The sequence below is a fragment of the Apis laboriosa genome, unplaced genomic scaffold, assembly GCF_014066325.1.
Source record: "Apis laboriosa isolate Shangri-la unplaced genomic scaffold, ASM1406632v1 scaffold4_cov146, whole genome shotgun sequence".
Classification (NCBI taxonomy): domain Eukaryota; kingdom Metazoa; phylum Arthropoda; class Insecta; order Hymenoptera; family Apidae; genus Apis; species Apis laboriosa.
The window spans coordinates 147,302-166,469 of NW_025223501.1; the positions used below are offsets into that span (position 1 = coordinate 147,302).

The following is a 19,168-nucleotide window of genomic DNA, read 5'->3' on the forward strand; positions in this document are numbered from 1 at the left end:
TAAAATAATTTGAAATTTCTTTTTTTTTTACTAATTATTATTTAATCTTTAGACATTTGAAAAAATTTGGACCTTCAGTTAGATTAAAACTTAGATGTATACAAAGAACTTGTAGAGTATTAGGGGATCCTTTGAAACCATCAAAAAATTTCAATAAAAGTTCTAAATTTATCAAAAAACGAAAAAGAGATTCTAGCAATGAAAGGAATGAGCTTTTAGAAGTACCAAGACATTGTTATGGACCTGCTTGTACAAAACAATCTCGACCAGGTAGTAAATACTGCTCTGATGAATGTGGATTGAAATTAGCAACTAACAGAATTTATCAAGTATTGCCTCAACGGATACAAGAATGGTCATTGACACCATGTATTGCGGAGCAAAATAATAGAAGACAATTAGAAACAGTTAGGAAACAACAACAAGATGTACGAAGAATACTTCAGGAGTTAGATAAAAGACATTCAGAATTGGATAGAATCGTTGAACGTGCAAAACATGCAACAATTGATCCCCAGACTGAAGTAGATGATAATGATGATACGGAAATGAGCATGTATTGTATTACTTGTGGTCATGAAATTCATTCAAGAACTGCTATTAAGCATATGGAAAAATGCTTCAATAAGGTAATTATTTGAAATATATACAATTCTTTAGTCATTTTATTAAAAATTAAATCGAATACATTTATTTTTTTAGTATGAATCTCAAGCTTCCTTTGGTTCAATCTTCAAAACTCGTATCGAAGGACAAGTAATGTTCTGTGATTTTTATAATCCTGCAAATCGAACTTACTGTAAGAGATTAAGAGTTCTTTGTCCTGAACACTGTAAAGATCCAAAAATTAGTGAAATTGAAGTTTGTGGTTGTCCATTAGTTACAAATGTATTTGATATGACTGGTGAATTCTGTCGAGCACCAAAAAAAAGTTGTGTAAAGCATTATGTTTGGGAAAAATTAAGACGAGCAGAAATTGATATGGAAAGGGTGAGACAGTGGTTAAAAATAGACGAATTAGTTGAACAAGAGAGACAAATAAGAGCAAATATGGCTACACGTGCTGGTGTTTTAGCTTTAATGCTTCATTCTACATATAATCATGAATTAATGGAACAAATGACACAAGAACAAAATAGAGAACAATTAGAAGCTATGGAAGAGGAACTACAGCGAAGATATGGCTTGCTTCAAAAAGAGCAAACTATAGAACAATGATTATTTTTATCAACGGTAACTATATCGAATTTTTTAACATATCTTTTAACGTGTTCAATACTATATTTATATCAATATATTGTGTATTAGTGACATAGTGAAAATTAAAAATTTAATGGATAATGTCCATATTAGAAATGATTTTATTATAATAAATTATGAATTTGTAAAATAAGTATTATTAAAAATTGTAAAAAAATTTTTTTTTAATGAATTACAAAATATGATTAATTAATTTTTGAAATTTAGTTATAAAAGAAGAGATTATGTGAAATGAAAAAAAGATTAGATCAAAAATATTAGAAATATAAAATTAAGATATTGTCCTGTGAAATTTTTACTATAGTCATATAATTATTTCATTTACTAATATGATTTACAAATTTGAAAAGGGCATTATAAAAAAAAAGTAGTGAAAAATAGCAAAAATCGTTTTTGGCTCGACTTTGTATAATTATGTATTTTTCTTTATTTATAACGTTCAATTAAACTTTTGTAAATTCAAATTTATAATATAATTTTTCAGTATCTATTTTAGTGTTCACAATATATCATTTCACATTATATGACTGCACATGTGAAATAAATCAGTAACTCGTTATATGAAACATAATTCCAACATTTCTAAAATTTACCACACTTTAACTTCAATAAATATATTACTTGCTTAATTTTAACCAGTTAAGTTCCGACTCGTCGCTAGAAAGGATACTCTCTCAAAATACTTTTGAATTACAATAAATTCCAATCATAACACAAAATATTCTGATACAGTACAACCTTTCAGTTTTATGCTATATATACATATAAATATATATGTATATATATTTTGAATATCTATAATGACACACATATATTCTCTCTCTGTGTGCGTGCGCTCGCGTGCATGTGTGTGTGTGTGTGTGTGTGTGTGTGTGTGTGTGTGTGTGTGTGTGTGTGTGTGTGTGTGTGGTGTACATACATTTTTACTGTATCTTTTTTGTTTGGTATGTTTTGAGGTAAACTGTGAGAACTAAAATGCACACTCTCACTTCCCCTTTGCATTAATATTAATATAACCCATTGACAATGGAATAAACTCGAATATTTTCAAAAATGTTTAGGATGAAACTCTATAAAGAACTAGTTTAATATATTTAATGTATGTCAAATATTGCACTCAATATATTTGCAAAAAAACAATTTGTGTAATTTCTAGGACTCTTATTTGAAAACAAAGACTTATTTACCAAAATTTAATTCTTTAATTTCTTTTATCATTTTCTTATATCATTTTTTAGCAGTAAATTAGTATTATAACACAATATCTTTTAATTAATTTTCAGCATAATTTCTGTTTTAACGAATTTGAGTTAATCATAATTTTTACCCATTTTCTTTTTCTTTTACATATAAAGACATGCAAGCTTTTAATAAACTTATTCGCAAACTAAATGTGCATTTCTGACACGCTGTCATTATCTGCCACCGGTTTTCATAATTGGCGAAGCGTCGATCGATAGCCCGGAAATCCAGTAAAATGGTAGAAATATAGGTACTTAATGTACGTTTTTATAATTTTTCGGCTCTGAGCGCGTGCATGACACAGCTAAGATTTTAAGTATTTATTATTTATAAACGACGAGACACAACTAAGCTGCCGAAAAAATCATCTTTTCCACTAGCTTATAATATATATTTTTTTTAATATTTTTTTTCTTTTCTGTCTTTCTAATTACTCTTGACGATCGTCGAGACTTGGTCCCAACCGCAATGATGAGTTTTCTCGTGTCACTCTGGATCCACTAATAACGATCGATCATCGATTCGAAATCCCAGCCGTTTGTCACTTCTCATGATGAGAATTATATATTTTTTAAAGTTTTTATAAAATTATATATTTAATTTTACAACACATTTGAATTAAAATAAAATCTTTTCAAATATTAAAAAATAATCTTTTCAAATATATTATATGATAAATTCATTGTTTCAATTCAAAAATCAATGATCATAATTTTAAATGATATATAAATCTTGAATTTTTAATATTCTTCGATTTTTTTATCCTTTTTTGAATCTTTATAAAATTAATCATAAAACTTATAAAAAAATAAATTTTGTTTTTTTCGATATTTTCTAATTATTGTTTATTTTTTAAAAACATTAAAAATAATTGCCGGTTATTTCAAAATTAATACAATTATATTTGATTGGTAATCTATTTTCAAAAATCAATAATATATCATGGACATGAAAACGGCGGGAAGGATGCAGAGAATGATGATTGCTTAATGGTTGCAAAGATAATGACGAAGGCGCGACAGTGTCGACAAGATTAAACGTTTATAGAGGTTATCCTTTCTTTATATATATCTCGTAAGTAATGTTGTACTTTAATTATTGAAATAAACGACAAGATCTCTAAACAACGGAGCGAGAATAAACATCGCTAGGTGTGTAAAATATAATTATTCGATAGATCCGCATAGTTTTAAATACAAGTTTCGACGCGTCTAAAGTAGCACTTTTTCTTAACATTTTTTTTGTTTTTTTTTTTGTTTTTTTTTGTTTTGTTTTTTTTTTTTTCAAGAAAATTCGTCACGGGTTTACAGAATTCCCTTTTCCTTCTTCACGAAGAAATTCGTCGCTGCTTCGAGCGCGATATCGATCGATCCAGCAGTAAGATATTGCAGCGCGTATCGATCATTGATATCGATCTCCAATTCATTTTACATTGTTCGCTTTTTTTTGTTTGTTTATTGCTTATAGTACAAGGACGCGATTAACGCTCTTTAATTACATCATTAGATGCGAAATCAATCTTTCTGACAACATGAATCGAGTTTTTCCAACTTTTTTTCTCCTAATGTTTGTAATATCTTTCCCAAAATATTTAATTGCCATGTTGTGAGAAAATTTTAATAAGTTACTAAGTGTGTGTATGTATATATAATATTAAGAGAAAAAAAATAGAAAAAGGAAGAAAATCTCGATACATGAAGTTGGAAAGATATGACATGATTATCGAACAATGACAGAGCGTAAAACAAAAAGAAATTGCAATATGTGTTAAATGCCAGTACGAAAGTGTCAACATCCGGCGTCTCAATATCGCAGGCAGTGGCACGTTTCGATTATACGACAGATCGGATACCAGATTGAAAACATAATGTTTGTGGCTATGCAATTATCGACAGAAATTATTTGACCAGATGTGAAAATATTCAGTATATATATTTTTTTATTCAATATATATATTTTTTATTATTATATCAAAACAAGCAAATGGTACGATATTAGTAAGCATGTACCAATTACTGTATAATTCAAAATTTTTTGTCTGCGCATGTGCCACAAATCTTTTTCTCGAACAAGATTAATTCTTTCGCAACCGTTCGATCAATCTATTATAAACTCGATATTCAATTGCTATCATCATTATCATCATCATCATCATCCGCATTGTTATTATTATTATTATTATTATTATTATTATTATTATTATTATTATTATTATTATTATTGTTATAATTATTATTATTCTTAATATTAGTATTAATATTATTATTCTTATTATTGTTATTATTATTATTATTTATATATTATATTATTATATATTATTATTACTGTTATTATTATTTTTTATAATTATTATTATTATCGTTATTATCATTATCATTATCATTATCATTATCATCATCATCGTCACCACCATCATTATCATCATCATCATTATTATTTATATATTATATTATTATATATTATTATTATTAAAATTATTATTATTATTATTATTATTATTATTGTTATTATTGATTCAACAAGGACAGAAGACAACGGTTAACAATAAATTCTGTGTAAGAATATTTAAATGCCGCAAAAGGATTAACCTTGCAATCTGGGAATACCGATGAACAATTTATCAGGGATAAGGACGCTGATTCCGATTTTTAAATTTAAAAGAAGTTAGTGTCGCAGATTTCGGAAATCGCATCCTTTGTCACCATTTTTTCTAATTTTCTAGTAAAGCGATGAAATTTAGTTTACAAGGATACATAGTTCGTCTAGAGACTATAGTGTGGTTGTAAATTATTGTATCTATTGACAATACAATTGATGCCATAATTTTCATTATTAATTATATTCGATACTTAAAACATCTGTAACTTTTCATTCGGCTGATTTTACAACTTCGTTATATCTCTGAACGGACTATATAAATATTTTGTGATTATTCGCTTCGATTCTTCAAAAAAAAAAAAAAAAAAATTGGATTATTCAATCGATCTATAGGACCATTTTTGTCATTATAATCAACTTAACTTGTAATGATGACTTTACTTTATAAAAATCTCTTTGCTTAAAAATTGAAAAATAAAATATTGCAAAAAAGAAATAAATTATTTTTTATATCAATTATAATTCATAACAAAAAAATTGTGAGCACGATACGGTCCTATAAATCAATGACTGATCAAAAATTCAAAATATCATAAGATATGTATGTATATATAGATATACATATATACATACATATATACATACATACATACATACATACATACACACATACATACATACATACATACATACATACATACATGCATCATATATACATACATACATACATACATGCATCATGCATACATACATACATACATAAATATATACGTGGCATTATGTCTCTATATATGCATATATAAGTGTATATATATATATATATATACAGACATACATATATATTATATTTACACTAGACGGCTCGATCTCGTTATAAGATTAATAATCAGTTCAAAGTACGAGACGAAAAATGACGTTACGGATCGGTGCAATATCATACCGCTACATAAATGATTTTTCACTTTTATGTTAAACTAATCCACACATTTTATTTTTTCCCTTCTTCTTCGTTTTTTCCATCTTCTTTATTCTTGCTCGTAGCAACGTCGAAAAAAAACACAAAGAGTACAGAGACGTCCCCGGGGCAGAGTGGCCGATTTTACAAGGATTCGCACCGGTGACGATCGTCGCGAGGTATATACAAGAACAGTTTATTTTTTTTTTTCTCTCTCCAACTTTGACGCTACAAGAATTCAACTATATTTTTCAAGATCGGCTTCAAGTGAACTGACGCACGAGAACAGCTTTTATAGCAGAATAAACTGATCGTGGCGGCATTTTTTTTTTTTTTTTAATCTTCTCATGCTTCGATCTCCATGAGGAATCGTTCTCATGGAATCATTCTTTTTCTCTCTCTCTATTATCCTTGTAACATGATTATCCGATAACATCGATTTATCGAGAGAGGAAAAGCGCATTTCATTACATTTTTATTAATTTTCACTCTCTTCTATTTTGGCTATCGAAACTATCAATTTCTTTTTTTTTTTTTTCGTTCTTTGCACGATATTATTTTGTACACTCTACACAATCTTAAATAGACGCGAAATGCGTTTAAATATAGAGTACAGAGAGTAAGAACAATCGGAGCTTAAAAAGGTGCTTAATGCAATTTAGGGACGGGACGAGAGTGACGAATCGAGTTTCATTTTTTTTTTTTTTTTTTCTATTTTTTATCTCGGTTTTTTTTTTTTTTTTAATTCATTCGGATGATCGGTGCGATCTCGACGGCGGACAAAAGAAACGTAAAACATATAATACATAGCGAGGATGACAATGGGGTGAGAAAACGGCAATAACGAGAACAGTGGTACCGAGCATACAGAAACTTCGATAACAGCAAGGTATCGATAACCTGTATGTATGTGTTCGTGTATGTATGTGTTATTTTTTTTTAAATTTCTTTTTACTTTACTCAATTTTTTTTCTTTTTTTTTTTCCTAAAATATTCGATGTCCACTGTAACAATGATCGTGACCGTAATGAACCACGATCGACGCTCATTTTTCGTAATCCAGTTTTGTTTTTAATTTCCTGCTTCTATACTTATTTCAAAATTAATTTGATATATCGTGGGCAATCATTCGTGAGACGCGATCGTGCCTATCAAAGTCTACGTGAAATTAGTAGCAGTTTTATTTATTCTCTTTTTTTTTTAATATTTCCATAAAATATGTTTTGTTTTGTTTTCTTTTTTTTGTGCATCTTTAAGCTCTGAGTAAAAAATCAAAAACAGACAAATAAAAGAATGACAGGAAAAAAGAAAAGAAAAGAAAAGGAGGAGGAGGAGGAGGAGAAAGAGAGAGAGAGAGAGAGAGAGAGAGAGAGAGAGAGAGAGAGAGAGAGAGAAAGCCGCGTATAATTAATTTTAGACAAAAAAATAAAGATAATGAAATAATGTTGAAAAAAATTAGATTCAAATGAAATTATACACTCAGAATAATAGAAATAAATAATAAAAAAAGGAGAAATGAAATGAAAATGAAAAATTTATAAATATAATAATAATAATAAAATAATCGAGATAAATTGAAGAAAAAAGTTAGAAACCATAAAACGAAAATGATGCACATGATCAATATGATGAAATCGATATTACAATGACAGCAAGGATGACGATAGTATTGGCGATAATGGCATTGTTGTATACATATACATATATATGTGTGTGTGTACCATTTACAGATATCCACAAGAATAGCGCGTCTTTATAACTGGCAGTGTAAGGCATAGAGTGCTTAAGACTAGAATACGGTGCATGTAAATAGGCCTTTAAAAGCCTTTTCATTATTTCTTCTCTCTTCCAAAATTAAGTCCTATGTTTTACCTAACGGACTTATGAAAAAATCTGTTCGTATGAACGCAACGACGAATTAACGAGCTCCCGTGTCTCGAGCGTACATAAAAATGAAATCACTTTATCGTCGCTCTATATTACTCAGGGAAAAATTCGCATTTATCTTTCTTTCACGTTTCGCGTTTTCTTTTTTTTTTTTTTCTTTACTTTTTTTATTTTTTTTATTTTTTATTTTTTATTTTTTTACATCAGCACACACACATCAAACGAATTTCAGAAAGCTACATATACATATTTCAAATGAATATATATACATATATATATACATATATGTACACACAAATATATTAATTGGGTATACATATAAATATATACACGTATATTGGCTACTGACTTCATGGAGACTTAGTAAACACGCGTCACGTTTTTTATTTTTTATCTCATTTTTCCTTTTATTTGGCAGCGATTCCCGTATATAGTTCTTTTTGGTTTAGTTAAAAAAGTATAACGTATTATATTCGGCTTGAAGTAATACTTATTATCGGCGTTACGATAATAATTATAATCCGATAACATGAATACTGGTTCCATCAACATAAAAGTTCTATCCCTCTAGCGACGTACATGATTATCGATCCGTGCTGTCGAAGATCGAAACGCAATCGATCAGCATCGGATAATGGAGATGTATCGATATATCGATCAGAATCTCGACCGATGGTCGACATGCACGCTTCGTTCTCGATCGAAATCGATAGGTCCTGAGAATAATTACAGTATAGCCACGTAATATAAAATGAGAGAAAACAATTTTTAAATAATTTATATAAAAAAAGCTAACGAAAAAGAAAAAAATGAAATATATATATATATATATCAAATTCGTGATGATCTTAATATAGTAGAGCCAGATAGATCTTTTTATATTTTTGTATATATACATATATGTATATTTTTTTGGCGAGCAATGAACAAAAAAAAGTGTCTCGTCGAAAAAACATATTTGATGATTTTTTCTTTAGTAAATCGTAGTTATATATTTATTACTAAAAATACATGCGGATTTTATATCGTGGCATAATTAACGTCTTTACTATCAGGATCTTCGTATCGACTTAAGCGTAATTAGTGGCAATGTCGTGGCATTCATTTTTCTTTTAATTCTTTTTATTTCTTTTTTTTACTGTCGTTAAATACTCTCTCCGTTAGTCCCCCCATCCTCTTCCTTTTTTTTTTTTTAATTACGCGAAGGTAGCAAAGAAGAATCAGTATGACAAATTTTTCTCTCATCTCGTTTCTCTTGTAATTTTTATCCTTTTTATCCTTCATCAAATCTCATTTTACACGCGAAGTAAGGCTAAAAAACAATGCGCAATTCTTTTTAATTTTTTTTTCTTTTTTTTTTTTTTTGACTTTGTTTTTTTGTAAGGCACCCCCAGTGCTGAGTATATTCACGGAAGTATTTAGCAATACAAACTAGTGACTAGATCATTTTTAAGTCACGCGAGAAGAGCGAGTACGAGAAACAAAGATAGACAGATAAATAGTTAAATAGATAGATAGGTAGATATATAGGTAGATAGATAGATAAATAGATTGAGATGTCAGAAAAAGAAATAAGAAAGAACATAGAAAGGAAAAAGCAGGAAAAAGAAAAAATAGTATAGCAAGTATTGTGCGAGGTGGAAATAGACTAAAAAGATAGAAAATAAAATTAGAAAGAGAAATAACATGGCAGTAAAAGTGGCGCGAAAAGAAGTCAATGAACAGTGACGAATAGAATGGCGGAGAGACATTGAAAAAAGTCAAAAAAAAAAAAAAAAAAAAAANAAAAAAAAAAAAAAAAATGACAAAAGAAAAATATATAACATGGGATTTAAATTAAAAAATAAATGAAAATATGATTTTAAGTAAATCATAACAATGAAAATAATTTTCTTATTAGTAATTTTAATTGTTTTTGTTCTTTCTTTGCTCTCTCCACCTCTGTTGCAATTCAAAATTATCATTTAAAATTAAAAAAAATTATAAATAAAAGAATCTTTGACGAAGAAAAAGATAGATGCAAAGAGCGGGGGAAACAAGGACAGAAAAAAAAAAAAGGAAACATAAGTAATAACAGAGGAAAGGCAGTGGTGCGTTACTTTGGTATCTTATAATTGGTGTTTCGCACGGATCAGTTAAGATATCCGTGGCGATGTCTCGTGGGCAGAAGGCCATCATCATTATTTCTATCTTTCTTCCCTTTCTCTTTTTTTCTCTCCTTCTGAACACGCTATGACCGACATGCGATTCAATCGTCCGTTTCTATTATCGACTATCATAACAAAACACAAAGAGAGAAAATGACGAGGACCTAACTCGCATCATGATTCATATTTTTTTTTCTTTTTTTTTTTTTTTAGATTAGGAATACGATCCCCTTTTTATATTCTCGTTCAGGAGAATCAATATATATGGTTCTTATTTTTTTGTCCTTTCCTCCGAACGCGCTGGCCACGAGATAAACAAGGATGAAGATGACTTCTTTTCCGTGTTTGCATATCGTCAGAGAGGATCGAACGTAACACAGCTTGATAAACATATCGCTGCTGATCCCGCCATTCTTCTCCCATTCTAAACAGCGGTCTCGGTATGACTGTGACTTGACAATCTTTCCACGTCTATCTCGGGTATGGTCAGTTCGTCTGGGTTGTTATCGGCGTATTCAATGCTGCTCGTTTGCGAGAGCCGCTTGCTTAAGGACGATTGTTTTCTCAGTACCTCCGCCAATGTAGTGCTGCTGTGCTCGCTCGTGTAGCGTGCGTCTAGGCCCTGCCGAAATGCGTTCACTACGCGGATCTGTAATCGGAAATCTTTCTGTAAATACAGAGTTTTCATGTCCCTGGCTATGCCATGAGCTTTGGGAGAAATACACTGTTAGATAAATCCAGTTAAGTAATTGAGATTGATCTTTTATCCTATTGTATCTCATCGACATCTTTTAATTTTATTTAATCATTAAATATTATTTTTATCTAATATTTTTATTTAAATATGAATGAATAGAATTGTTAGTAGAATTACTATTTTACTATTTTTACAAATTTTAAAAAATGATGTCGAAATTTTTAAAAATGTCGATGAGAAAATGCATGTGGCTTAAAAGCAACATTAAATGATGCGATGAAAAGCATAATTTTTTAATAAGTTAAGGGAACAAATAGTTTAATATCTTTTTAACGGATACAATGATCAACCTCGGTAAAACAGATTAGGAAACAGTTATGATATAGATATATATAATTATAATTATGTGTATATATGAAGACAGAAAGCAGCGGCCACAATTACTAGAAGAACTAGCGGGGCGTTGATACCCTGCACAGCAAGACAATAGTTAGACAATAGAATTTGAAGAACGACGTCAATGATATTTACAGTTCTTTCTTTAATAAAAAATTAATCTGTGTATTTAAAATAGTTTATAATTATTTTTAAATAATTTTAGATTTTTTTCTTTTTTTTTAAGGCAATTAATTTTATAAACCATAGACGTCACAACCTCAAATTATACTTGCAATGTCACGCAACACTACAACGTGCACCCGTTGATCGCTGGAGTTCTTCACTGGATCCTTCCCATGTATATTTGACAAGATCAATTTTTGCTTCAGATATGCGATCATCGATGCAGAAAGCGGATATGCGACGCTTAAAACTTATTCACTTTAAGCATAATTTCAATTCTATCTATTAAAAAAACTTTCTTTGAAAAAATATAAAAAAAAAATTTTGAGATTTTTAGAAATATTTTCAAACAAGCCAACATAACAAATGATACATTATCGGCAAAAACACACTACTAAAAATATACGCGATTAAAAGCTGGTATTACATTCAATATCAAATCTTAAAAGAAAAAAAATTATTAAAATTTCACGCATATACACTTGCATCGTTTGGTGAACTGTAATACAGCGTGACAGATTGCAAACTGCAAAAATTTAGCATGCATTGGCGTAATATTACGTAACTGATGAACACTGCTATATTTAAATCAGCCAAAAAAATTTACCCCTGTATAGAAAAAGAACAACCCCCATCCGAAAATATCTGCGAGATTATTTATATTCTTACTTGTCTTAACATGTACATAAATGTATAAAATATTTCTATAAATATAAATAAATATATAAACACATAATATAATATATATAAAAATATATTATACTATTATATTATATATAAATACAATATAAATATATAAAATATATTCTATATATATATATATATTCATAAGATAATCGAAAACATATAAAGACTGAATCTCTCTCTTTTTTTCTTCCTTCCTTGCATTTTCATAGAGATGGCAGGAAAATATGTCGCGTTAACAAATCACTGTGTATTTTTAAAAATTATCTTATTCTTTTTTTCTTTAAATCTGATCATATGATTGTTTTGTTTGACAGAAAACATTGAGGGAATACTTACACGATGTGTCGTGGAGAATGGTCCCCTAATCAGGCTGACAGTCAGACTCTTTAACCTGGTCGGATATCCGGTTTAGATAATGCGTCTCTCTGGTACTTTAAACATGCACGCTACGCTGCGCAATGCGCTCTGTTGATCAACGATTCTGCATTCCACAGGGAGACAATGGTCATCCCACAAATTTGGTCATGTTTTCAGTTCGTCATGTTTCTCTCTTTCATTTCACTTATATTATAAGTAGCTCACAGATCGACACATGTCATCTCTGATGATTCCCCGCATGACGAACGACGCGCCTGCCCTCTCTACTCTCATTACCGAATAACAGAGATACATATGCACAAGGCATATGCAAGACGGAAATTATTTTTTTCTTTGAACTTGAAAAAATAGTTGTAAAAGTAAAAAAATAAGTCAATGGAAATCAGTATATATTTTTTTTTGTGAAAGCTTGGAAAAATTGATGCGTAGCAATATTGTTTTCAAGCTTATTAACTATCGATAAAAAAGTGTCAAAATTTGGAGGGAAGCCGCATCAATCGTGCCGCGAGGATCAGCCAGAGTGTATAGATTTATTAAAGAGATAGAGATAGAGATAGAGATAGAGAGAGAGAGAGAGAGAGAGAGAGAGAGAGAGAGAGAGAGAGAGAGAGAGAAGGTGAATATGGTAAAGAGAAATAAAGAAGGATCTTTTATCAAAAAAGAGATCTCAATGCGTCACCGAAGTACATCGAAAAAGTATTAAAATGTATTATGTGTCATTTAACTATATTTAAGTTATTTGACATAAAAAAAAACATGTTATGGATTGATTGATGACTTTAAGAAATTTATATGAGCCAACAAAAATTATATTGTGTTTTACAAATATATCTTCGCTTCTTTATTTTCATGATAAATATTGAATTATTAAGAAAAAAAATAGTTTTTCTTTATTCAACATTATTGTAAAACTATTTCTTTATATTATCTTTGTAGAATTATCCTTAGGCTTTAATAAATATAACAAAAAAAATCACAGAAGCCTTCACAAGTTTGCCTATTTGCATCTAATATATCTAGTGTAGTGTCGCAAAAAAGGACACTACAATCGCATATGGCGTTGCTAGAAATTTTAATTTAAATATATGATACATCTTATATAAGTCTCAGATTTATTGTAAATAGCCCATGGCCAAAAATATATTCATTTAGAAAAAATATAATTATAAACAAAAAATTCATGGTACAGCCGTAATGCATGGAACAATAGTAACGTGCCTACGAACACGACGTGGATCGTGTGATAAAAATTGTGAAAAAATATAGTATTTTTTTCTTGAAATTTTTTTTTTAAGTCTATTCAGTACACATTAGTTCAATTAACTTTATTATATCGAAGATTAAAATAATTAATGAAAAGAATAATAAAGTTACGCGAACCACGTCGTATCATAAATACAATCAAAGGTATCATACTACTTGCTTGCATGTAAGCATAGCCGAAAATTCAGCGAAATATCCATTAAATATAAAAAAGATCACTCTTAAGGTCATTAGCGAATGTTATTAATTACAGCAGATTTGTAAAATAGGACATAAAAACACTCCGTAATTATAAGAAAAATAATCTTATTGAAAGATGAAAAAAATATCCTTTAAAAGAAATGTTTCTTTTAAATTACCCATTATCAATGAATTTTACAATAAGGAGTCTCGTTTCGACAAAAAATTATTAATCTTAACTGATTATATTTAATCATTTTATATTGATATTAATTTTTTTTCACTTAATAATTGAATTATTGGAGATAAAGAAATTATATGATTGATGATAGACTTTAACATATATTAATTAACGAAATTATCAGATTATATATTTTCTTAAATAGTAATGCTTATCGATTAGTTTTTCCTCCATATTAATTGCTTAGTGAAAATAATTCCAAAGTTTCCAAAAATTCCATAATGCAAAAAAGTGACTTTATACTTAATATCTCAAGATCATAAATCTAACTTGATTTTTTCAGATTTTATTTCTTTACTTATTTTTATTTATTTCTTTTATTTACTAAGTTTCTTTATTTTCAGTGCGTAATCATAAATCTGTTAATAAAATGAAATTCTGGAATTTTAAATTGCACCAGATTTTTTTCACCTAAAAAATTTAATAATAATTTTATATTTATGATTTAATTACACTTTAATCATTTTTAATATTTTATTAAATTATATCTTTTTTATTTTTTTATCGAAACGAAAACGAATTAATTTATTTTTTGTCATTTATAAAAGAATGAAGAAAGAAAAATAGGATAAAATTGTGAGATACGAAGTAAAAATGTAAAGATAAAAAGTAAAGTGTAGCGTGCTATTTAAAAAAAAAACTTTTTTCATTGATATATCAGTAAGAAATTATATATTCTCGACACCAGTGATTATTTTCTCTTTTATGAAATATAATTGTAAAGAAAAAGATGGAAATTATGTTTTTATATACTATTTCATTAAAAGAATGTAATAAAAATATAATAGTGCCTTTATAACAAAATAGATAATATATCTTTAAGTCTTAAAAAATTTTATTAAACTTATTAAATTTACTTGAATTAAAGTTATTAATTTTATTACTAATCTAATTAAATAATTGGAACATGATTGAAAAATTTTTAAATTTATATATTTTTTTTAAATCTATACATAAAAAATATAGAATGAATCATAATATCACTAGGTATCGAGATTCACGAAGAAAGAAAAATATTTAATAAATAAAAAAGCGGACAAATAAAAGCTTATGTGCATACTTGTATTATAATAATTATGATAAATGTATAACTATGTAATGTGTGCGCGAGGAAAATTCACACATGATAAGAGAAAAGATTCAAATATGATAAAAAATATAGAAAAAGGTATTTGTAATTGTAGAATACTAATATTATAAAAAATAAACTATTGCTAATCTTTGTATAATCTTTAATAAATTTCAAATTAGATTTCTTTCAAAAATTTATTATTAAATCTTATACTTAAAAAAACGTATTTGATTCAGATTGTATTTGAGTAGAAATGCAAAAATTAAGGGATTAATATTACAATTTACAAATTAAAAATAAAGTACAGAAAAATAATAGAAAAAAAGCATATGAAAATCTAAAAGGCAGATAAAAGCAGCAACAAATAGATGGCACATAGAAAGCGAGTAAAAAACATTGGATAAATAATAAAACAGAACAATTTAAGGAAAATAGAGAAAGAGAAAGAGAAGCAGAGAAAAATTCCGTATTTATATGTGTAAACGATTGCATGTGTGTTATATATGTATATGCTTGTGCGAACATAGAACAAAGACAGTTATAGGCAGATAGATACAGACAGACAGACAGACAGACAGCAGTCAGACAGATAGATAGAAATAAGATAAAGATTTAGCGAAAGTAAGAAAGATAGAGCAGAGAGGAGCGCTTACAGCTTGGTCTGTCGAACTCTTGCTGTAGGGTACTGGTATCAAACGTTCCTGCAACTCGCCACCTATTACCTTCAAGAGCAAAGGATAATATCATGGTTATAACTAGATGCAACGAGCAATTAACGCGCTTACTAGTACACCAATTTTCGAAATATCGATTAAAAAAAAATTTTTTTAGTGTTCCCCGTTTATGGCCCGGTTTGAGTAACACCGCTCTACCTTTAGGCACTTTTTAACTGATTAAAATTATCTCTTTTTTTAGAATTTTCCTAGAAAAAAGCGCAATAATTATAATTTAACTTCTAAAAAATATAATTATAGTTTAACTTCTTAAAAAAACTTTTTCAATAATTTTGTTGTCTCAAATATAGACTATGTAAGAAATCATTGAAAACTGATCTTAAGAAATACCAATCTAATATATTAGTTGTATTAAAAAACAAAAATAACTTTAGAAAAGCTAAAAAGTGCCTCATCATTAATTATTATTGAGGAAGAAAACTATACTTAAAAATAATACCTGCTGGTTGTATAATATTATTTTTGATATGACTTGAATACACAGAATCCGCGGAATACGATTGCATGGAAACAGAACTTAAAAGATAATAGAGATTGGTAAGCAGAAACCGAGAATAGCTCGTACATGCAACGCAAGACATAATATCCTTGATATTATACCCTCATATGTTTCAATATGTTTCATTTCTCAATTACTACCGTTCCATTGGTGAAATAAATTCAATATATATCTTCCCCTTATCCCGTTGTAAAATCAAAATTAACAAACTTGCAAAGTTAAGATACTTAATTAAATAAGTTTCATTTATCTTTGCATTTCAAACTTCTCGAAACGCAATGAATTATAAAATGCAAAAAGAAAAGAAAAATAATAAGAAAAAATATAAAAGTAACAATAATCATATGAAATAATATAAATAGAATATTTTGTGAATGCATAGTATCAAAAATAGTTAAAATACTAATTAAGCTAAATATCAATGGAATATTAAATGTTAAATTTCCGACAATAAATAAGCAGAGTAAATTTAAGGTTAGAGTTTGATTTCGCTGAAAATATTCTGTAAGAATAACTATCAATGTATTTAAATGACTATTGCATATTAAATTATCTCAGTAAATCATTAGTTAAATATAAGCACATTGTGAACTTAACGTCAAGTATTCTTATAAAATAGTGAATAGCACCGTTAATTGATAGTAAGATCAATATATAATTAACGGATTGTAATGAAATTTTCTATTAGAATTCATGAATATTAGTTCAGTTCAAGGTTAATTAAAGAGTAATTCTGTTTATCAACAGAGTTCTTTAATTGATTTTATTTTTTTCTACATGTTTTCATAATAAAAAAATAATATTTCTTTTTTTTTCAATTAAATTCATTGAAATTTAAATAGCATTATTTTATTGTATCGCTTTAATTCAAAATTTAATTATTTCTTTCTTTTTTTAACAATTTAAAACTTTTAGCAAAATCGCTCAAGAATTTATTATATTGTTACAATTAGAAGATGATTACTCGACATAACCTTGATAAACCAATATTAAACTTCAGAATAACATTACAACTAGACCTATTTCAGTGATACATTGATTTGTAACATAGGATTTGTCCATTACAGTGCAAAAGCTTCGGTGCGGATCTCTTAATTAATTTTAAATAGAATTAGACTGGAATGACCATGAAATAAATCGATTTGCGAGCGAGAGTGGTTACTTACACAAATAGAAAATATATTAGCGTGAGTAAAAAAAAGATAATGAAAGCTAATGTGCCGGTGTTCACAGCTGAAAATAGTGCCTTTGATCTATAATCTGTAATTTATTTGAACATTTCATTACATTGATAACGTAATTATTTTCAAGATTAATAATTGAAAAAATATATTTATTTTGAGAAAGACAGAAATCAGAAATTTATTGCGATTAAATGAGTCTGTTCTAGAAAGTTTATAATTTATCATTCCCGAGAAAAATTTTCACTAAATAAATAAGAGATGAAGATTACAAACAACTGAATATTTTGTTCTTTTTCTTTTTTCGACCGTGAAAGAACATTATGAATATGGGCAATAGAATACAACTGGCATAAGCCAAACATAGAAAAGTTTTAATTTTTCTATTTCACTCTAAATAAAATATAAACTTTTTAAATTGTATTAGATTCTATCATATTTTCCAATTTTTAATCTTTTTTCTTTAAAATATATAATCTTACATAATGAGTGACTTAAGAAAATGTAATATCTTTTTGATTAAGATGTACATTTATTTAGATTGAAGACAAAGCTCAATATTAATAAAATAAATTAATATTAATAATATCGTGATTAAAATATAAGTAATATTTAATTCTTTTTTCGTATATTTTTAAATAGCAAAACAAATTCCTTAATTTTTCATAAAATTTAGAATATCATGAAAAGCTTTAGAGAAATTCAACTAAAAACAAATAAAAAAAATCATTTTAGCAGTATTTAAAATGAACATTTATATACGTATATATATTGAAAAATTAGAAAAATTATCCAAAAGGGAAAAAGATTTTTAGATTAAAATATACGTATACAATAATTTATAATTTATAATTATTAATTATACGATTGCCTTTAAGAATCAGTATTTTTCTTTATTTGTTAAATCATTGTGCAGATATTTTTTTCATTTGTGAATTAAGATGTGAATTAAAAAACGAATTTCCATAACGCACACTCTTGCTTTTTCCGTTCAGTAGAGGGATTAATGAATTATAATAAATTCTTTGCAATAGAATAGTTAAGTTAAATTCATAATATTTACAATTACATACTAATTATTTGAACTTGTTATTTTCTTAAAAATAATATTATTTCATTTAACTTATTTTCTATTGAATATCAAATCATTAAAAAAATGTTCTTTATCAATGTAATAAATAACTAAATAAAATAATCTGTATTTTGAGTATTTTCAAACTATTAAAAATGAAACCTTATAATACAATATATGCAAGTAATATATGCAATTTCAATATTTTGTTTTATCATATTCAAACATACATAGAATAAATTTGTTCATTTTACATTAAAAATATTCCAGTTTCCACTTTATGAAGTGAATTCAAAGATTTAATGTCACAGTTAAATATTACAGATTTTTTATGATATCAAACAAAGAAAAAAAGAATCATATTAAAGATATACTAAGCATGCACCCTCTACTGATCGGTTTTAATCAAATATAACATTTAGATAACATATCTTATACTTTATTTTATATAACAATAATAATAATAATAATAACAATAATAATAATAATAATAATAATAATAATAATAATAATA

General features: G+C 27.4%; 2 protein-coding genes across 10 annotated transcripts in view; one reads left to right on the plus strand and one right to left on the minus strand.

The window, feature by feature from the left end:
- The window catches only part of LOC122717003 (CXXC-type zinc finger protein 1-like), a 38,383-nt gene that overhangs the window by 1,067 nt on the left and 18,148 nt on the right, over positions 1–19,168 (plus strand). For 2 of the 4 annotated variants that reach the window (XM_043940632.1, XM_043940631.1), the window contains exons 5-6: positions 53–629; positions 703–1,233. In XM_043940632.1, the coding sequence (XP_043796567.1) occupies positions 53–629; positions 703–1,218 (1,093 nt within the window). In that variant the 3' untranslated portion in view covers positions 1,219–1,233. Of the gene's footprint in view, positions 1–52; positions 630–702; positions 1,234–11,408; positions 13,021–19,168 lie in introns of those variants that run through there. The other 2 variants (XM_043940629.1, XM_043940630.1) reach the window with 2 other exon arrangements.
- The window catches only part of LOC122717000 (plasma membrane calcium-transporting ATPase 3), a 67,563-nt gene continuing 58,148 nt past the window's right edge, over positions 9,754–19,168 (minus strand). For 2 of the 6 annotated variants that reach the window (XM_043940624.1, XM_043940622.1), the window contains one exon: positions 9,754–10,738. In XM_043940624.1, coding sequence (XP_043796559.1) covers positions 10,514–10,738 — 225 coding nt within the window. In that variant the 3' untranslated portion in view covers positions 9,754–10,513. Of the gene's footprint in view, positions 10,757–15,821; positions 15,891–19,168 lie in introns of all 6 variants that reach the window. The other 4 variants (XR_006347130.1, XR_006347126.1, XM_043940623.1 and 1 more) reach the window with 3 other exon arrangements.